The 21800-nt window shown below is 40.0% G+C and overlaps 2 protein-coding genes across 2 annotated transcripts; both read left to right on the forward strand.

Annotated features, from left to right (window-relative positions):
* The first annotated feature begins 665 nt into the window (after positions 1-665).
* Positions 666-12637, forward strand: flot2b (flotillin 2b). Its single transcript, XM_061047181.1, has 11 exons — positions 666-952; positions 2517-2598; positions 3676-3766; positions 3865-3988; positions 4474-4592; positions 6555-6668; positions 6764-6883; positions 7333-7547; positions 8604-8787; positions 9567-9716; positions 10604-12637. Exons 1-11 carry the CDS (start codon positions 904-906, stop codon positions 10640-10642), a joined length of 1287 nt encoding a protein of 428 aa, XP_060903164.1. The 5' UTR covers positions 666-903; the 3' UTR covers positions 10643-12637.
* Positions 12638-12911: 274 nt separating this feature from the next.
* On the forward strand, positions 12912-21756 carry LOC132980835 (protein FAM222B-like). The gene is made up of 3 exons (XM_061047183.1): positions 12912-13050; positions 15438-15565; positions 16212-21756. Exons 2-3 carry the CDS (start codon positions 15484-15486, stop codon positions 18302-18304), a joined length of 2175 nt encoding a protein of 724 aa, XP_060903166.1. The 5' UTR covers positions 12912-13050; positions 15438-15483; the 3' UTR covers positions 18305-21756.
* Positions 21757-21800: the final 44 nt, after the last annotated feature.

The following is a 21800-nucleotide window of genomic DNA, read 5'->3' on the forward strand; positions in this document are numbered from 1 at the left end:
TTGAGCATCTTCATCTAAGTTTTAAATACTGTTCATACTTTATTCTAAATGTTCTTTTTTTTAAATCAAAACTAAACTTTATTTTGAGTAAAATGTTTAGTTGAAGGTTTATGGTCTAGACAAACTTTCCATAATGATGAAGTTTGTAGTGTGTCCATGTATTGACTGATTGATTGATTGATTAAATTTATTTCAGTAAATCAAACATATCAAAAAAAACAAAATGAAAAGCACGAAAATACAATAAACAAAAAACAATGTTCAAATTATTTCACAAAAAAAGAAAAAGAAAAAGCAAATTACATATATTCAATTGATATGCCTGAAAAGGAGTAGAAAGAAGTATACAATTTATTTAATCCTACCCCTTTTCCACAGCTCAATAATTAATATTTATTAAATTAAATTAACTTCCTGTGTTCCTTATAATCTCTCTATATATTCAGATATTAAACATTGCTGCCCTCTAGTGGTCACAGTGGAGGACTGCAGCCAACTACATACATAAAGCTAGCGTCATTATTCAAGTACCAAAATAGCCTTACTTCCGGTTTCAAAATATTTTCAAAATAATTCCTTTGGGTGACAAAACTTGAGCCAGAAAGGAAGTAACAGATTGTAGATTTAGGTCAACCTTTGTGCTCTGAGTGTCATGTGACGGACGGGGATGGTCGAGCTCGCTTCTTAACCCTCTGACCCCGCCCCCCCAGTGTTATCAAACGTGACGTCACCTTCTGTCAGTGCGGCGTCGTTAGGTGGGGCGGGGGCTGCTGTTGTTGCTCTCGTCGTCCAGGACTTCAACAATCTTCCACACCGATCAAAGTCAAACAACGGATCATACTGTAATCATCCATTAAAGGATATAACCGATCTCTATCGATTCCGCCGCTATCTCGAGTGAAGATGGGGAGCTGTTTAACTGTGGGACCAAATGAAGCTCTGGTGGTTTCCGGTGGGTCTTCATCTTTACTGAGCTAACACAGAGCTAACCTGAACTGATGCTCTTCTGAATAACCAGTGTGTGTTTCTACCAAGGCTCGTTAATCTTTCACCAATTCCGGGTATTAAGAGATTATAAGGGCTGTCGTCTGGAGTTTTAAATTAGAACTGTGTTAAAAGACTTAAAACGCTTATGTTATAAGTTACTCTTCATTTATTTTTATTCGTTTGAAGCAGCCTGTCGTCTCATTTAGGCCCCCAGTGATGTTACACCTGACTGGGTTTGCTCATCATCCTTTAACTCAACGAAGCTGTCAATAATAAACTGTGTTGAGCCTCGGAAATAGAGCGAAATTAAGACATAATTATATAGATATTTAAAGATCAGTAGCAGCACAAAGATAGCTAGTACAATAGTTGGTAAATGAACTACAAGGTCAACACTTTTTTATTTTTTAAATTAAATTTAATTAATTTTTTTAAAAATGTTTTTAATTACATTTTTAATTTAATTAAAATTTAATTAAATTAAATTGTGTATTTTATTTTTTATTTTTTTATATTCAGGTCTAATTACAGATTTTATTCCTCAACTGTTTATAGGTCCTAAACATATATATATTTTTTATCCCTGCACGGGTTATGTACATTTCTTGTATAAGTCTATTTGTAATTGCACAGTTTAAGTTTGTTTCATCTAGGGGTATTCTTTAAATTATTTTTTGGGTTAATATATATGTATGGGGGGGGGGGGGGTTAATTTGTAACAAATGTTTCATGTCATGTACGTCTTTGTAACCTGCTACTGGATGCTTTGAATTTCCCTCGGGATCAATAAAGTATCCATCTATCTATCTATCTACAATTTTTCCAATTTTTCCAATTTTATATTCTTGCAAAGGTACAACACAGTAAGTTTGTTTCTTGGAGAAGTTATAACAATCATGAGAAATGATTTAGGCGTAATTAATAAGGAGAGACTCAGTAAAAAAGAAAGAAGAGAAATACAAAGAAAACAAAGGCAACCCTGTTGATCATAAACAAACAGCATTAAAAATAAGAAAAAGGCATTCAAAATTCATCATCTTTGAATTAATCTTGTAACAGGGTTACAGGATGTAGCGTTCTTGTTTTATTTAAATTAGATTTAAAGTTGTAATGACATTTTTACACTACATTCAGTCAATAATACTGTGAAGTAGTGCAAACATTGTAAAGTAGAGATATGGATCTGAGAAGACGTCAGGGATCTGAGAAACACTGGCTGCCCTGCACACGAATACAAAAAGCAGATATCAAGATTGAAGAGGAGAGAAATGACAGCAATGCATTCAACAATCACTCAGCTGCATGTTGTGGTTAAATCCATTTAAAGCCACCAAACTGGCACAGCCACAAATATATTGACTTTTGTTTGGTGCTATGCTTTTATTGACACAATCTCAGTCAAAGTGAACGAACCTTTGATTAAATAAGACGACTCTTGAGTGTTCAGTTAGTAGTGAGTTTATATTAAATCCAATGCAAAGGTCATATGAAATAGATATTTGATCAATGTGTGTTCTCTCTTCCCTCAGGTGGTTGTTGTGGCCCTGATATGAAGACCTACGCCGTTGGAGGCTGGGCCTGGGCTTGGTGTCTCATCTCGGACACTCAAAGGTGACAAGATTGTACAAACAGAGGGGTCCTTTCATTTTATCTTGAAGTGGAGTTGGCCTTGGAGTTGGTGCAAATCACCACAGATAAGTGGACTAGTCGAGGGGAAAGCCGTCTTTTTCCACTCATGAGGTTTTCAGACAAACCACTTTTGTTGTATTGAAAATTCACCAGGAGGCCGGTTTCATTCAGTGAAGGACACTTCAGTCAGCAAGTGGAGGATGAAAACTAAATATCCTTTTAAGTATTACTCACTGATTTAAAGATGTGTCTTTGTCCTCTACATATTTTCCCCTTTTATAAGCTCTCAGTGTGACTGTTGAATACGCTCAGCTCTCTTAAATTTTCCGTTTCACAAGAAAAGTGCATTGTCAGGTTAATCTTTAGCAGCAGTTGTCTTTGGCTGGTTAACATTTTATCACATAGATTATGTTTTATTCCACAGCACTGCTCTTTCAGTGCTGCTACAGGTCATGGCTGGGATTGTGAAATTTTCCATTACCTCATTTCCTGAGTATAGTTTTGATTAATTGTCCAGAACTTGGATTAAAGTCGTGGTTGTAAACTGCAGCTAAACAAACACAGCTGTAAGTGGACACCGCATTTAGGTGTTGTCACTCCAGATTTCCTTCTTTAGCAGGTCAGTACACCTGAGCTAAAGGGCTTGTCAAATAGTCAAACACATCTTATCTATCTTGGCAATAGAAAAGTTTTGATTAACAAATTAGACGACACAAACAAGCTGCCAGTCTGTGCACAGGTTTGTGGAGGTGAGAGGGTAGGCAGGGTGTTAAATCTGCTGTTTTATTCATTACATAATAAGTGACATTATTATAAAGAAAATAGAAAAAAGTGTGGTTCATAAAATGCTTCAAATGTAATTTGTGTAAAATTCATTTTGCTGACTTTTTATGAACATTTTGGCATTCTCATCCTGAGTAACTTCAAGTGGAATAACAAATACTGATTTCTTTTTGGCCTTTTCATGTTGATCTGTGTCAAAAAGTCTGATTTATTACTGTAATTATTTTATATTCTTCTCTTCGTGGTCTAATGATTGTGTTTTGTTCCTCACTTTAGGATAAGCTTAGAGATCATGACTCTGCAGCCACGATGTGAGGATGTGGAGACAGCGGAGGGGGTCGCCATCACCGTCACAGGCGTGGCTCAGGTAACACAACAACTGTTACAAAGACAAAATGTTACTCTTCCCAGACATGGAGAGTTTGGTCCATCACCAGATGAGCTGACCCCTCTCTGTCTCTTTAGGTGAAAGTCATGACGGAGCAGGATTTGCTGGCCGTAGCTTGTGAGCAGTTCCTGGGTAAATCGGTCATGGACATCAAAGCTGTGGTTCTGCAGACTCTGGAGGGACATCTGCGCTCTATTCTTGGTACGATCATTCATTCCACGTAAGCAGTGTTTTATCCATAATTAAGTTGGTTAATTGTTTTCATGACATGTATAGAAACATGTAAGTGATTTACAGAACTGCTGTTAAGCCAAATCTACAGATGAGGTTTTTTTTGCTGATTTGTTCTCGATTCATCATTTTGCTTTTTTAATTAGTAAAAAAATTTCAATTTAAGTTTCCATGGAGTCCAAAGACAAAGTTTTCTAGATTCACCTTTTGTCCAACCAACTGTCTGACACAAAAAAATACTTACTTACTGATACATAAATCAGAGCCAATACTCAAAATGAAGAGGCTGGGGTATTCAGCTTACTTTTCTCCAAACTCACTGAACAAAATCAACTGATTTTAAAAATAGTTTGGGATAGTCTTTCCTCAAATTGAAACATTTATCAACAATTGATGGTCCTAGTTAGAGCGGGCATGTGTTATCGTGTCTAACATGATGTGTGTCACTTTTGCAGGTACCTTGACTGTAGAGCAGATCTATCAGGACCGGGACCAGTTTGCTAAACTGGTGAGGGAGGTAGCAGCTCCAGATGTGGGCAGGATGGGTATCGAGATTCTCAGCTTTACCATCAAGGTGGGTAGGAGGCGTTAAATGATGCTTTGTGCTCCGATCTCAGTTTGTGATGACCCTCATCTCTTCTTCTCTCCTTTATGAAGAAAATGATCGGGACAGACGAGTGTGATCAATGTTTCAGTGTTTGCTTCGCAGGACAAAAGATGAAGCATTATTACCAAAACGTTTTATTCTAACTTTAGCTAGCTGAACAGCCTGTTTACAGTTGCAGGATCGTAACTTTAGGTAAGAGAGAAAGGGAGCATTTAGGATCACAGACAAAGAGAAAAGCTTGCACACATTCCTTTGTTTTATCAGTTATGAAAACACCTCTGCATGCACGCCATCTAAAAGACTCAGACACTGATCTGCAGAATAACTTCCATTCAAGTCTCCTCAACTATTAATCGTAATTATGCTTCTCAAGATTCAAGATTTTTATTTGTCACATGCTCATACAGATGTGCAGTGAAATGTAAAGACTGTTCCGCAAGGCCATGCAATAAACACTCAAATTACTAAAACACATAAATACAGTAAAATAGAATATAATGTAAAATTTAAAAAAGAATTATTTGAATATATGAAGAATATGCTCACAGTTTTGAGTCCAGGGAAGCCGTAATAAAAGCTTTATTGTTCAGTGTTCAATAAGTCTAAACAATGTTTTAAGATAAGATATACTTTATTCATCCCAGCAGGGAAATGTAGGTGTTCCAGCAGCCAGCATACAAACACACAACACAACACAACACATATATACATACATATCCCACCCATACAAAAGAAACATGAGCCCACAATACAGTTTGATATATGATATATGCAGCTCAGGCTAAAGTTTAAATGTCTTCTGTCCTTACTTAAAGGGGAGTCATTATAAAGTGCAGTAGGTAAAAAAGTATTTTTAAATCTGTCCTTTTTGCAGCTTAGCTGGTACAGGCACATCCCTGGTGACTACAAAGCCATGAGATTTACAGAATACATTTTGGCACTCACACTAAATCTCCTGCTCCATTTGATGACCATTAGTCTAAAATCTTATCGGCAATGATGTCAATTATTTCCTCCTCTTCTTTGTGTAGTGAATCGTTTTTCTCGAAGCTGATCAGATGGTTTCTGTTTCTTGTTCAGTGCATTAGTCTGATGCACACTTACTTCAGCTGCGAGTGCATCACTGAGACTGTGAGCGCTTTGTTACATCCATTTCTTTCTTAATGAGATATGATCTGCTATCAAGAGCCAGCACATGAGTAATAAAGTGGTTGTTTACTCCCTGCACAGTCTGTGGAAATCATACAAATACAAACAGTTTGTATGTGCTGTTGGATGCTCCTGCTCATTAGAGAAGTCTTCTCTTCATGCTTCATGTGTCTCATTATTGTCAGCAGGACACTCAGCCTGTAGAATTAACTGTTGTTCATTGGAGTTAATTGAAGCATGGTGCAGACACAGCGGCTGACCAAAGTGCTTATCTGGAAACCCAGTGTCCATTTCTATCACATCAATTAGTCCAGGATGAGATGGTTTCTGTGATGTCAGAATAAGATAGCTTGTAAATGGAATTTTTTTTTGCTTTTACATGAAACTATTCAATGCAGGTGCTGTACACTGATAGACGGTGTCCATTTGTTTGGGTTTTCTAGAGCAGTGGTTCCTGACCTTTTTCCTAGGAGCCCCCCTCCTTGTTTCTAAGAAAGATCCATTTGCTTTTTATGAATTAAGTGTTTTGTCATGATTTTAGTTAAATGTGCAAATGTAAACACAAAGGAGACAAAGCCTCGTGCACCCCCTGACATCTTTGGTGCCCCCTCTAGGGGGTGTGGACCCCAAGTTGGGAAGCAATGCTATAGAGAACATGCTCATCTGTCATAGCCTAACTTCATGTTTGCTAGGTTAAATGTGTTTCCGTTCCATTGCAGTTCCCATTGAGTCAGTATTCAGGAGTTGCAGTTGAGTTGACCTGTTTGTCTCTGCTCGCAGGACGTGTATGATAAACTGGATTACCTGAGCTCCCTCGGGAAGACCCAGACTGCAGCTGTCCAGAGGGATGCAGACATCGGTGTTGCTGAGGCAGAGAGGGATGCTGGGATACGGGTAAGGAGGCTCTGGCTGATTGGGGAGTCTGGGAAATGTATTTCACAACCACAACAAACAACTGAACTCCGCTTTTCTTCTTTATCGTCTCCTAGGAAGCAGAATGTAAGAAGGAGATGATGGACGTTAAATTCAAGGCGGACACCAAGATGGCTGACTCCAAACGAGAACTGGAGCTGCAGAAAGCTTCTTTCAACCTGGAAGTCAACACTAAGGTAGGAACGTGAGGTTTTAGTTTTTACGTATGTGTGAGTCAACGTTTAGGGTCATCAGTCAGATATAATTATATCCTGCAGTTTACAAGTAGTGATCCTATCATTGTTCAGTTATTAAATCAAGCACTTAAACCAAACTCTGTGCAGACAGGCAGCAATTTGTTTCACATTTTTGTAGAAATGTGAACTTTGCCAAAATGCCAAAAATGAAAATGTGTTTAAAATGATCCATGAGCCATCTGGAATAATAGTACAGAGCCCAACATTTGAAACAAAATACATGAGTTTGAATACTTTACTCAGTCAACATTTTAAAAGGAAGAGTAGCTCAAACTATTTCCCCAAAAAAGGAAAGATTCAGACCTAAAGTATTTAAAAGATACTTAAGGGAAAGAAAAGGGTTGTATTTTGTTGTAACTAAGTTTCAAGCAAATTGTGTTTGTTTACAGAAAGCAGAGGCCCAGCTGGCCTACGAGCTGCAGGCGGCCAAAGAGCAGCAGAAGATCCGCCTGGAGGAGATTGAGATCCAAGTGGTGCAGAGGAAGAAACAGATCACTATCGAGGAGAAAGAGATCGACCGCACAGACAAGGAGCTCATTGCCACTGTGAAGAGGCCGGCTGAGGCCGAGGCCTACAAGATGCAGCAGCTGGCTGAGGGGCATAAGTGAGTGAGAACGCCGAAGTTTAAACAACTGGTTTGATGAGCCTCTTCAACTAGTAAGAGCAATTAGTGGAAAGAGAAGGTTACAAAGAGAATCCTCATTCCTCCGGGGCTTTTAAAGAAAGGGCGGGCTGTTAGTGACTTAAAAGCAAACTAACTGGAGTAAATATCTGAAACATCTGGTAGAGACTAGAGGTCATGTCATGAGCAAAATAACTCAGCGGCCTCAATTTAGGTGGAGGAGAAGAATCTGGCAGTGGAAATACTAGAAGACGCAGTATATGTCTTTCAGGTCTGAAACATGCTGGTGAATATTTCTGAAGTGTTTTAGGCCGTTTCAAGGCAGTTAACAGTTACATTTTTTAACAGAAACTTAGAAGAAAATTGGCATCACTGAGAATCGCATGGTTGGGTTTGGGGTAAATAGTTTTTAAGGTGTTTCAGTTGAGGGGCCGATAATATGAGAGAAGCTGCGGCGGAGGTATCGTAGCTTCCAGATCACTGTAGCAGATGAGATTTAGTCTCAGATGAAACCTTAGAGAAAATCTGCCGCACACATGCAGAGGGACAGAGAAGCAGATCCAAACATGTATCAGAGTGTGAGAAACAATAAGACGTCTTCAGACCACCAAAACAATGAATGACAGCGGTAAGAAATACAATCATGTTCACAAACTTGGAAACTTGATGGTTGTTCGTGGCCTTGTAAGGGGCAAAGAGAGTGGCCTTTAAATTGTGAGGTATTGATCAACAAACTCTGTAGTGTTTCAATCTGCTCTAAAAGGAGGTCAGAGATCTTGAGCTAAAGATTAGCACCGTCACACTGTGTTCCTGCTAGAGTTTTGTTTTATTGGTTAAAGACATACTAGAATATGGATGATTATCTGTCATCCTGGCTTAAAACAGAACCTTCAAGTCTGCATCCTTACAAACTGAATGACTCACCATGCCTCAAGTATTTCATTTTGTTACAATATTTGAAACTCAGAATGTTTTTTTTTATATTGAAGCAGAAAACATTTGTCTTCATTTTAATCTGAGTGTCCTCCCCTCCACCAGGACCAAGACTGTGCTGATCGCCCAGGCTGAGGCAGAGAAAATCAGGAAGATCGGAGAGGCTGAGGCCTCCTCCATTTCAGCAGTGGGAAAGGCGGAGGCTGAGAAGATGAGACTGAAGGCTGAGGCCTATCAGCAGTACGGAGAGGCAGCTAAGACTGCCCTGGTCCTCGAGGCTCTTCCCAAGGTAAACCATGGAGGGGTTCTCCAAGTGTCCGTAAAAGCTCCTTAATGCGTCACGCTCCTCTGATCACCTGTGATGTAGTTTTGTGTAAGAAACTTCATTTAGAGCTCCGTGTTTTGTTCCTTGTACTAAGAAGTGTGTACATTAAGTTAGATTTAAAACTGTCTTTAGTTTTTCTAATTCGGAGCATTAGCAATAAAGAGTTGGTTTGGTATTTTGGAAAGTATGGTTATTGGCTTTCTTTACGTGACATAAAAATGAAGAAACAGCAATCAAACAGTTAGCTTAGCCTGTCAAAAAGACTTGAAAGAGGGGGAACAGCTAGCCTGGCTCTGTCTAAATAAATGTCTTTGACAAGCAGGATAGCATGTTTAATCCCTCCAGCATCCTACAACATAATCACCCAGGGAGCTGTGAAGCACTTTTGAGCTCTCAAACCTCAATCCAAAACTGAAAAGTATTTTTCCCCGAGTTATGAAGTGGTATTTCTTTCTAGGCTGCGTAAACATATTTAAATGACAGATATGACAAATGAGTCACCAGACAGAGTGTTGGAGCGTCAGAGGAACGTTTAGCAGGTCAATAGTGTGACTGTTGAAATGCTTTCCTGTAATGCATGCAGTGAAAGTACCTCGTATTTCACCTGTACACGTTTTCCCCGAGTTAGGAAGTATAAAACTGATTCACAACTCATGGGACTATGACTCATGTCACACATGATCACTAACTTTAGATTTTGATTATTTCTAGCCCACAGTTAACACTTTCACCGTGTCTTGCAGATTGCTTCCAAAGTGGCAGCGCCATTAGCCAAGACCAACGAGATCGTCATCCTGAGCGGGGAGGGCAGCCGCGTGACGGGTGAGGTCAACCGTCTTCTGGCTGAACTTCCTGTGTCGGTCAACGCCCTCACAGGAGTGGACTTGTCAAAGGTAAGTAACCTTACCGGTGTATAGATTTATAACAATGTAAATGTAGACATCATATTAAGATTTAAGCAATTCAAGTATTTAATCAAATCTTAAAGTATGGTTTTAAACAGACTGAAAAAGCTGCACGATTCTGCTTTTTGAATATGATTCTGTTTCTAACAGTGCTGATTCATTTTACGTATCATACAAACACAAACCTTCATTGGTCGTTGGTGTTCATTTCCATCCAGCTCGAGACATCAGGGGTCGCAGTCTTGAGTTGACCTTATTCGAGTAGCAAACGGCCACATTTTAAAAACCTCCAATTCAAGTGCAGGAAGTGACATAAACATGAAAGCCTCGTCAGACACTGATGGCGTTAAACAGCTGTTTTCACAGGCTGAGTGGGGGTCCACACGACCACCAAACTGAACCATTGAAATGTGTCCTTTATGTTTGGACTTTGGTATCTGGCATTCAAAGCAGTCTCACTTTTGTGGTCAATTTTAAGAAATAAAAATAAAGATTGTGTCTCAAATGATGCATTTTGCTGCACATCAGTATCCTAACGATCACCATCACCACTGTTTGAAACTGTGTTTATCACAACATACATTAAACCGATAATATTGAGGAGAATCAGCTAAAACATCTATTTCATATGACAAGTGTGTAGGAGAGGAATCAATCCATCAAACATTTCAAGCAAACACTTTCAGACTGTCTAAATTGCCCACGTTTGTACAATGTATTTGTGCGGCAGTTTTCCTGATGTGTTCAAAAACTATGAATAGAAGAATTTTAAGTTCTTGAAGGCATGTATCTTACCTGTGGATAATTCATAATGGCTTGTATTGGAGTCTCAGCGTTTCACTTAAAGGTTGAATAAATGTCTCTTTCCTCAACAGATCCCGCTGCTGCAGAAAATGGCCGGTACTCAAGCCTGAGAGCAGTGACGCCACATGACTTCAGTAACTGTTGTATGCACTCTGATAGACTGCCTTTAATACACTTGAAGAATTTTGTTGTTTTATACGTATATATACTGTATACCAAGTGAATTTTGGAAACCTCTGGTGCCTTACTTTATACAGGACCAGAATATCTGCATGCACTGCTGCTCATTCAACAATGTTTTTATTTGGTTTTCAACATGGGAACCTTTTTTGTTATTATTATTATTTTCAAATATAAATTGGCCCATTTGTATGAAATGTCATTGAATTGGAGAGCTGTTTGCTATACCTACTGACACTCACTCAGGTTCGATCCAGCTGGTGGTGACTGACAGCAGATGTTAACACATATTCTTTGATATTTGTACATCAGGGCCTTTTCTTTTTCAGACACCTTGGCGTGTTTCTCGGCCTTTTTGCTGATTTATATGCCTCTTTCTTTGTTTTATGACACATCTGCATTCCCTTGATAATCTGAATATTTTTATTGTACTTGTGGAGTTTTTGTTGTATTGCACATGTTGTATTTTAACTTTTGCCGTAATTCAGGTTAATTTATGTCTCAGTGATTCATTTTACAATGTAACAGGTGCTCACAGTCTTAAAAGAAGCCCTTTCATTGTTCAAGTTTTGTCGGCTCCTTTGCAAGAAGTTTCATTCTCCACAAACTGTGGCTTGCAGGCATTATAGATTATAATTATAGAACGTTTATTCACATGCTGACAAGAAGACTGAAGGCAGTTTCAGCTCATGTGCTGATATAGTTGGCGTGTAATTTGGTCCTGTAATATTTTGTGTACATTTTAATGTAAGTTAAAAAAAAGTGTGGGCCTTAATTAAGGTCAAAAAATGGTTGTTGGAAGAAAAAAAGATCACCAGGAAGAGGGCCAATTGGAAAAAAAAACGGCTCGCTTGGAGTTAAAATGTGTTTATATTGTGGAAAAAAAGTTTCATGTGAATAGATTCTAAAAATGAAAGGCCAAACAGTGATGCCAAATAGAATAGATCACAGTTTAAGTTTACTTGTACAAAAAGGATTTAGCAAACGTCATAGATTATCTGATGTTTAATTTCATACTATAAAGAACTTTAGATGCGTCATGTTTGACAGGGTGTGTCAACAAATCAACGTTTGTCAGAGAAACACAATTCCTGTTCGATGTTTGTTCCTGTTTTATTTATTTTTATTTAAATTGTGACATCAGATATAGAAGGATATTTAAGCAGAGTTCTTTAATCTATTAAACTATTTTTCATCTGTATTAAGCCATGATATCACTGTTTGTAAACGCTCAAAACGCTCTGTTGTTTGGCGCTCTAGTACACTTAATGTGAAGTTTCAGTGCAGCAGTAAAAATGATCTGTCAAAGGTTTAGAGGGAAAAGACTGTGGGGGAATAACTCGTTGACCCCCTCCTATGAAATGTGTTTCATGCTAAAATGAAAATGTGTTTAGTTTGAACCTCGTGTCTAAAACGGTTGACACATCAAACACAGTAGTAGTTTTATATTTGGCTGAAGAAACAGCCAGTATGAGAATACCAACGCAGAATTAACAGACGACTGTTATTGTTGTTGTTAACATTGATTATTGTGCCCATCCTCAGTTGATTTATGTTTGTATCATTCTGTGATGAATACTGTGACCATTGATTTGATCAGCTTTAAATGTGTCCGTTGTATAGATGACAGAGTTAAGTTATTTCCTAATGTTAATTACAACATGTACACTGTGTGTCTCAAACAAACACGAGTTCTTGTATGCTCTTGCTGCATGTCCATCCTCCTGTACACAGAATAATCGGTTCACTCTTAGAGAAATGTCATTCTAATAAATCCAAATGCCATCATTTATTTTATTTTCAGGGCCATTTTCACACCGCAAATGTTTTTAATACTCCTGATAAAGCTTCAGGTTACATCAACAGACACACACTTAATGGTATGTAATCTCTTAAGAGACAATAAAACGAGATTTGAGTCATAATTGTTTTGGAGGCTTATTATTTCAGTCTTTTATTTGTTGGTAGTCTTATATCTTGATCATTTATTTTTTATTTCTTAGGAAAAACGCGGAATAACTCCTTTATTTTGTGTTATTTGACTTGCCTCTTAAATAAAACCTTTGCCCGGTTGTGGAGAGTAAAAAAACAAACCCAGAATCTTAAATCGCGTTTCCTGGGGGGGTGGGGGGTGGGATTATCGCACAGGCGTTGGCCGTTGCTGCCTAAATGCAGAATCGGGTCCTTTCCATTTGCGCATGCGTGATAAATGTTGCTGCCGTAGCCGGACAGCAGCACGGAGAACCAACACAGAGGGGATGATCTCTTTATATTTATAAACCCGTATCAACGTTATATCTCCACAAAATGAAGTTTCCCTACTCATAGATCCGTGGAAGTAAGTATAAATCTCTGTTTTAAGCCGTCAGTTTGGTGTTTTTCCCTCAATTTAAAAGCCAAAGTTCGTCTACCAGCTGGCCTGCAAAGCACAAAGAAGCTCCTTATTTATTGTGGTGCTGCTTGACTCGAGGTTACACATTTAACCATTTAATTTGACCATTTTCTAATTTTTCTTACGGGAATGTTTCGTGGTCAACGTAATCTGTCCTGTTTTGTGTCTGAAATAGTCTTCATTTATCAGATTATTAAAATAACTGGAGCAGATTGCAGGACAGATGGCTAACGTTACCTTAGCTGCAGTCAGGCTGTCTGAAAGTTAAACCCAGCCGGCTGCATGATTGCATGAAATGTTTCTGGTTTGATACGTTTAAAAATTAAAAAAAAAAAACCCCGACTAGGATTATCTAAGGCGTTAGCTGTGGACGATCCCCACAGCTTCCCACGGTAAGTGTTTCCCCGTGTCTGTGTATAAAGGTCACATTATCCTGCCTGCATTAATGAAGATCCTCTTTTCCTTTCGTGCGTCTAACAACACTCACTGCGTCATCCCTTTGGAGGCAGAGCCCACACAGCTCAGGAGATAAATGTTATTGACCATAAGCTTTCCAAACATGTCCTTTTTTATATATCTGATACACTGAGTTACAATCCTGAATTAAAACTGATCCAGAAGATGGTTTCACTAACAAGTCAGTAAAGAATTAAAGCCAGACACAAGTGATGAATCATAAAACCGTCTGCAAGTCTGATGATGAATCTGCAACATGATGTGACTGTACCACGAGAAAATGTTATTGCTTCACAGATCCTGTCTCATTTCCCTTCCAGCGAAAGAGACTTTCTTCTTCGTTGTCATTCAAACTTGTACTTCACAGAGCAGAGAAGAACGACGTGTCGTTGCATTTGGCTCGTTGTAGTGCAGGATAAAAAAACAGCAGCAAGTATTTACATAGAAAAAATAAGGTGCAGATATAAATAAGAAGAAAAGCTATGTGTAAAATTACTATACAGATAAATATATTGCACGTTTGTTGTATTGTATTTTACAGTCCTGTGTGGGGGTCTTTGTGTTCAGTAGTCTTATGGCCTGTGGGGAGAAGCTGTTACAGAACCTGTTACAGAACCTGGAAGTTCTGCTGCTCCGGAGGCTGCGGAACCTCTTGAGGCAACAGAAGCTGCAGTTACTCTCAGACCGATGATTATTTTCCTTTTCCATTAGTCTGTCACTGGGGCTCTGGGTATTGCCTAATGGCCAATGTTGCGAACACTGCTTCTTTGTGTAATACCTCTGATATAAGCTAACAACACGTTTCAGCTTGTGACTACTGCAACAAAGGCCAAGGCCTTATCGCCAGGGCAAAAACTATGAGTCAGTACTCGTTTTATTTCAATAATAAAAAAATAATTTCAAGCTAGGTTACCAGCGTTTCCTAGTTCCACCCTCTGAGTTTTGATGATATGCTGTCTTGTGATTTTGAATTTAAATAAATGTGTTTTTATTTTTTGGTGGGACAAACTAATTTTTAGGTTTACTAAGAGTGGAACTTATTCACTGATTTAAAATGGTTGATCATGGAATAATTGGCAGAATCAGTTGTGACTTACAGTGATCATTAATGGCTGACTACTTATCTCTCGTATTGAAAACATGTTAGAGATTGAGCAAAAACTTTATCTATTGAAATGGTGTTCATCTTTATGACTTGAAAATGGTAGCTTAGAACATGTAAACAAACGCAGACGTATAACCTACTCTGGTAGATTTACTTAAATAACATTTGGCAGACTCATCATCAATGTACAGATGGCATGTAAATTATCACTGAATTACCTAATTACTTGAATTAGTGGGATATTTATTCGTTTTCTCTTCTGAGAGGTATTTGATGAAGCTTATAGATCCGCTGAAATTATGTCTCAGACATGTGCAGCGCTTCTTTGTTGAAACAGGTATTCAACAAGAGAACTGGCTTTCAGCATTAAAATGCAATTGGATTTTGGATCAATGCTTCAATATCTGTAGATCTACATTTCATTATATGACCTATAAAACATCTTCAGCAGAGGACTGTGGTCTTTTTTTCACTCTGTCCTTAGTGAGTATGAAAATCAAAGTTGATTGGCTTGCAGTCTGCCACCACAATGGGTCTGCTTGATGTTATTGCAGGGGGGGAAAAAAATCATGTTTTTCCCCCAGTCTGAGTTCTTTGCTAGCTGCAGGGTGAACACTGTGAGCTCTTAAAGAATCATGATGTCGGCTATTACAAAATGGCATTTGCAAAAGGTCAAACTGAACTGGATGTGAAATAGGCGATAGCAAAGTAATTTCACACCAGCGTAAGTGTCTGTCAGCAGCTGACTTACGCCTGCTCTGTTTCTCCACAGTATGGTGAGGGGAAGGTGTCTCATGCTGCATTAGTGGAATAGTGACATGCTGGCCTGTCTGCCAGCATCAGGTGACCCTACCATCAGACTTCTCTCCCGCACGCAGATGAACACTGGACTTCAGAAATGTAAGTGCTTTCCTCCAACATATTGTTCAATCCATTTCTCTGTTCCATCCTCACTGGTAAGCACCAGGGAACAGACACTGTGTTGCACATTTATACAAAGGTTCCCAAATGTCATGTGTTCATGATATAATAAAATTTACATGATTAAGTGTAATTGAGCAGGATTATGTCATGACATTTGACACGTGACATTTTCAGTTGCTCGATGAGCATTGTAATCATGTTTCTTGTATGTTGCAAATAATAGATGTTCTCAGCAAGTGTAGGCATTATAATGTGCTGAACAAACAAACTCGCTTAAAGGTTAAATAGCAGTATACATGACCCGGTTAATACTTTAGGTACATGTTTATTTTTGTTGCTGAAAACTTTTTTTTTTGCTTCAGCCGACCATTATGGCCACATTTCATGCAAACCGTACTAATGAGTGAAACAAACTTTTGTTGTGTTTGCTATGATAGATTAAATGATTACAGAACACTTTACAGAGAGCCGGAGCAGAAAGAGGTGCAAGGCAGCTTACACATCTGTATGCATATTTCATTCCAACACTGCTCATTGTCGTTAAACTCAGTGTTGAAGTATATTTCAGATTATAGAGATGTGATTTTTCAGTATCTCATCAATGGCTTTATACACATTTCAGGGGAAACTACACAGAAGATGAGATCTGCCAACTATCCAACCCCAGCAGAGTTGGATGCCTATGCTAAGAAAATTGCCAACAACCCTCTTACTATCCAGATTTTCCCTAACAGTGTCAAAGTACCTCAGAGGAAGCACATTCGCCGCACAGTAAACGGTCTTGACACATCTTCGTCCAGTCAGCGACACAGTCCGTACCCCTCTCAGGTCAGCTCCGGTAGGGGCCTTCTGGCTGTCCTGCGGGCACCAGGTAAAGGTGTCATCAAAGATTTAGACGGAAGCCGCACCCGGCAGCTTCACAAAGCAGTCATGAACCCTCACAGTGGGCCATATGCCCCTCAAAGCACTTTAAATCTCCCTCAGCCTGTTCCTCACCTACCGGGCCCATCGAACCCTGGGGCCCAGGCGGCCCTGAAGCAGGGCATGGTGCACCCACAGGTGCTTCAGCAACAGCAAAGCCTGTCTCATCCAATGACTTTACAGCAGCCTCAAACTTTGCCTCACCCGCAGGCTTTGCAGCAAAGGATGGCTCATCCACAGGGTCTGCAGCGGCAACAGAGCTTGTCCCAGGTTCAGACTTCACAGCAGCAAAGATTGGCTCTCCCACAAGGCATTCAGAGGCAGCAGAGTCTGCCTCACACTCAGGCTCTACAGCAACAGCAGAGTCAGCCGCGTCCACCAGTGGTGCCGCAGCAGCATCTTTCTCATTTGCAGACACTAAAGCATCAGTCGGCCCCTCCGCAAGCTTTACTCTCGCAACAAGGAGTGACTCAGGACCTACGCCACATTTCTGATGGAGCTCAGCTTTCAAGTCTACAGCACACCCAGGGTCAGGGTCTGGTTAGCTCACAGCCCCTTCCCCAAGCTGTGGGTGCAGGACCTCCTACCATGCCTAATAGCTTACAGCAGCAGCAGCAGCAGCAGCCCCCACCTGGGGCGTATGGACCCCGGAAGCTCCCTGACGCAGACGCCCCACCAAATGTTACTGTATCTACCTCCACCATCCCACTGTCCATGGCGGCCAGCCTGCATCAGAACAGGCCTGGTGACCTTAGCAGCATCGTGCACCAAATCAACCAGTTGTGCCAGGCACGGGCTGGCATGGGCACCACCTCAGTATGTGAGGGACAGATCGCAAATCCAAGCCCCATCAGCCGCAACCTGCTAATCAACGCCAGCTCAAGGGTGTCCTCTCACCACCCGGGTCTGGGCTCTGTGCCCAACTGTCTCATGGTGGGACCCCCAGACAAAGCTACAGCTCAGACTTCTAGTGCTGCTCTCCATTCACAGCCCGCTATAGCTTCTAACAATAGTATACCTGCCTTTCACACAGACCCAGAGAAGGTACACCTGCAGCAGCAGCAGCAACAACACCAACACCAACACCAACATCAACATCAACACCAACACCAACAGCAGCAGCAGCAGCAGCAGCTTCAGCACCATTTACATCAGCAGAAACAACAGCAGCAACATTTACAGCAGCAGCAACATTTACATCAACTACAGCAGCTGCAGCAGCAGCGCTCCTGGGCTCAGCATCAACTGGCCCACATGCAGCAGCCTCCTGAAGGGGCCCATCCATGCAAGAACCCAAGGATGGAGCCTCCAACCGAGTGTTCTTTTCCGTCTGGGAACCTCAACTATCTTCACAAGCTACCAAACGCAGCACAGTCTTTTCCTCTAAAACACCCTGCAGAAAAACCAAGACCATCATCGCCTAGTAACTGCCCTGTGGGTTCTATGCCTTACATTAATGGCCACTACATGCCGCCATCATGGGGCAACATCCCAGCCACAGCAGGAAACAACGGATCAGGCCCTCAGGACCACCCAGTGGCTTTCCAGGGAGGGCAAGCTGCTGCCACCACTGAACGCATCCCAGGGGCAAAGTACCGACCAGGAAAGGAAGGTCATTCTGGCCAGTCCAAGTTGATGCAGAATGTGGATTTCTTAGGAGGGGACTTCCAGATACCCAGCTTTCAGGAGCAGAACATGGATGCGATGCAGAAGATGCACAGGTCAGCCATGGGCCAAGTTCAGGACCCTAACAACGGTGGAGGTCTCCACAGTCATCACCCAGGCTACCGCTAAAGTGGGCACTTTCCCCCCCATGGTGTGTTTTTGAGTTTTTTCTCAATAGCTACTTTCAGCTACTGTGTTTTATTCTTTAAGATCTTGCAAGTGATCAATTCCAATCTAATGCTCCAGAGCTTGATTTGTAGACCCACCAGGTTGTGATTTTTCAAAGTATTCCTCAGGTCTTGAGCCATGTCATACCTTTTGTTGCAGATGAAGGGTTTTTAGAGATTGTTATCCACTGTTGAGTTGGATTTTTCTTTCATCACTGGCATGGATATGCTGCTCTTTGTTCATGTATATATGGTGTTCTTAAAAATTAATTTGCCGCTGAGAATATGCTTGCCATGATTGTCACAGTGCTTTTCCTAGGTTGACATGGAACAACTCAACTTTTTTCAGCATTTGTGGCCTTACAACTGCCCAAAGGCAACATTTAGGATGTCCTTGTATCATGTCTTTTATTTGCATTTATTTATCATCTTAATAGGTTTGTGATCCATTTTAATAAGAAGGTTACATTTATATGCAATTAATAAGACTGTTGATGAGGTTTTTGTCCCTGAACCCTTCTAGAGTTCAAGGGTATGTCTGTTAATGGGCATCGGTGAGAGCCAAAACACTATCAGGAATTCAACATGGCTTCTGATACTGCACCATGACTGGTCCTGTTAGTTTTCGCATGGGTCCATGGTTGAGCATGGTGTGCAAAAACAGCTGACTTTCACTGTTAAGCAGACCTTTAGTTAAATCAAAAAGCGCTAGCAAGAAAAGCATCATTCTTGATTTCTGTGATTCATAAAACTTCGGAAATATAAAGTAGTTATTTTAGGTTTGGAAGGTCTAAAGTGCGCTTGTGTGTTATATTTAAAACAATGCTTTTGAAGTAGTTATTCTTTTATTACAGTTTTTGTCTTATTTCTTTTAGATGGTCCTACTTGAACTGTAGAAATTACTGTTTAAATGTTATCCCTAATATTTGGCAAAGGAGCAGAAGCTCCATTAGCCCCTGTTTTTCTGTAGCTAATGTGAAACAGAACGGCTTCCCATTTATATTCAAATGATGTATGTATTTAAGTATGTGAAAAGCAAATTGATCACTTGCAAGCATGCAAGTACTTCAAATAATGCAAGGTGGGAACATGCTTAATTTCCCCTCCGACACATTTCCTCACCACTTTACTACTGTACTACAAGTGAACTGATGTGATGTGGACAATATCTGTGTGGCTTGTGGTGGGCTGTTCATCTACTAATCACTAGCCCTGCGTTGTATTTCTGCTACCTATAAAGAAAAAAAGTGAGAACGTTTAATGCAGGTTATGTGTTGTGAGATGTGTCTAGCATGAAGCTCTGGACCCATTTCCTCCTCTAGTCTTTTTGGGTTTATGTTGTCTGGACACGTATTGGTTCTACATCCTCAATCCTTCTGGGAAAAAAAAGCCTTAAATGTCAAAGAAGTAATCTTCTACATAATATTTAGCTGAACTGACTTTCTTTAGCAGGATCCCACATTCAGTATGGCTTAACTGTGAGAAGGAGGGAGTTATTCTTTTCTTTCATTCATTTGAAACTGGTTCTGCATCTGTGCTGTCAGATCATTGGGCAGTGCTAGCATGTCTAGCCACTGGGACTGGGAGCAATGTTGCCCTAAATAAAAATGTAAAGGTAACAATGCTACCCATGGTGTTGATAAATAACCCATATTCTTGTCCAACATGTTGCCTATCAAGGATTTAAGATTTTAAGAGTGAACTATGAATAGTATTTAGCAGAATAAATAGGTATGTAGAACAGGGCTTGAGCAGTTATTTTTTAAAGTATTTGGACTGTGTTTTAGTTGTTATACTTAATAAATATACTTATTTAGTTTAATTTATTATTTTTGGACCACTGCATCCTGAAGCCATAGGTGTTTTCACATTAGGTGCCATAGGTGACACATATTTGCGCAGACGGTGTGAACTGCATTGTCTGCACTCATGGGTAAAAAAAAAAAAAAAAAAGGCTTGCAACCACGCTTTAATCTGATGTCTGTCATATTGCTCAGAATCTTTCCTCCTCAGAGTTTTTTCTCAGAATACAGTACAGGTGAAAAGGGAGAAAAGTGGCAAAATGAGGCATCATCTTTAGAGAACAAGATATACGATGTAAGCGAGAGCTTTTATGGATTTTGGTCTTCATTCTCGATGGCAGTTTTTTTTTTTTTTTTTTTCCCTGGCTCTCATTTTTGATGTGCCTGCCCCTTGAAGCTGCTATTGACTTTAATCTTAACACACACTAGTATGGTTTGTGTGTGCATGTGTATGAATAGTAAATGATATATGGGCTGTATCAGTGAAAATAAGTCCCTTTTTATGGGATGGGGGCAGGGTGAAAAGTCACAACTCAGATGCTGGTGAATTTGGTCATTTTCTATCAGATTATTCTGAATAGATATTCACAGTGACAGTGATTTTCAGGAGTCTGACCTACAGAAGCCTAAAGAAATGACACCTGACAGGCCTGTTTTGGTTCCTTAATTTTAAAAATGAACACTAAACTACTTGACAGACCTGCCCCTTTTATTTTGAACTGCCTCGTTACAGCCCGCAAATAGTCAGGTTCTACAGTTTCATATGAAGTGCCTCCACTGGGCTTAGTATGGAGAAGCGTGTGAACGAGTGCTTGCGTGTGTGTCTGTTAAGCTTGGGTACTTGCACACAGGTGTGCACGCTAACAAAGGTGCACAGAGTTAATCTATGAGGGGGACCAAGCTACTTAGTGTAACTACTGATACTGTGTCATGGACTGAAGTCCTGAAGTGTGCCACGATTCCTAGACACTGTCGGGATGTGTGAACTGTTTGCTGCTGACTCACTGACCAAAGTGACCAAGCGTCCCCTCTCTGTAACCACCCCGGCCAAAAGCCTCGGCAAGCTTGTATTGGGGACTTTTGGTGTTCCAACAGTAATAAGCAACAACCTGGTGACATAAAGGAGAGCTGCTGCCCTCATTTGGACGGTCAAAGAAAATCTTGTGAAGTGTAAGTGTAAAGATGTGAACAGAGAATTATAAAATCTAGAGGGAGTTGTTTGTGCCTAATCATATGACCCACTGTAGGATTCAGATGTTGTAAGCATAACTTTATTGTTGTTTAATTTTACAGTATTATCAGGCAGAGAAACTACGTCAATGAGCACTGTAAGAATCTAATCTACTTAAGCACATTGTAGCTCTCCATGTCAGTCGACTGAGATGGCAATATTTATTTGGTCACAAGCATTTAACAACTCTCTCTAGACTTATTTTTGCTCCCAATTAATGGGTATCTTTGATTTTCAAAGATATTTCATGTGAACGGTGGTCGAGGGGGGCTTACTTTCTCTACTTTGTGAAATGTGATATTCCAGTTTTGCCTAACCTTCAGGAATAAAATGTCTTGCACAAACATTCCCCCTAACCAAAATAAAGTTTGCAAACACAAAGTTTTTTACAAGTGATTGTCTTTTTTATGTACAGTATATTTACA

The sequence above is a fragment of the Labrus mixtus genome, chromosome 9 (genome assembly GCF_963584025.1).
Source record: "Labrus mixtus chromosome 9, fLabMix1.1, whole genome shotgun sequence".
NCBI classification, from domain to species: Eukaryota; Metazoa; Chordata; class Actinopteri; order Labriformes; family Labridae; genus Labrus; species Labrus mixtus.

What these genes read in the sequence shown, in the direction of transcription:
- flot2b (XM_061047181.1), top strand. Translation starts at nt 904, where the DNA reads ATGGGGAGCTGTTTAACTGTGGGACCAAATGAAGCTCTGGTGGTTTCC. An exon ending in TGAAGCTCTGGTGGTTTCCG is followed by an intron (nt 953 to 2,516) that starts GTGGGTCTTCAT and finishes CTCTTCCCTCAG; the next exon opens with GTGGTTGTTGTGGCCCTGAT. An exon ending in CCGTCACAGGCGTGGCTCAG is followed by an intron (nt 3,767 to 3,864) that starts GTAACACAACAA and finishes CTGTCTCTTTAG; the next exon opens with GTGAAAGTCATGACGGAGCA.
- LOC132980835 (XM_061047183.1), top strand. Translation starts at nt 15,484, where the DNA reads ATGCTGGCCTGTCTGCCAGCATCAGGTGACCCTACCATCAGACTTCTC. An exon ending in GAACACTGGACTTCAGAAAT is followed by an intron (nt 15,566 to 16,211) that starts GTAAGTGCTTTC and finishes TACACATTTCAG; the next exon opens with GGGAAACTACACAGAAGATG.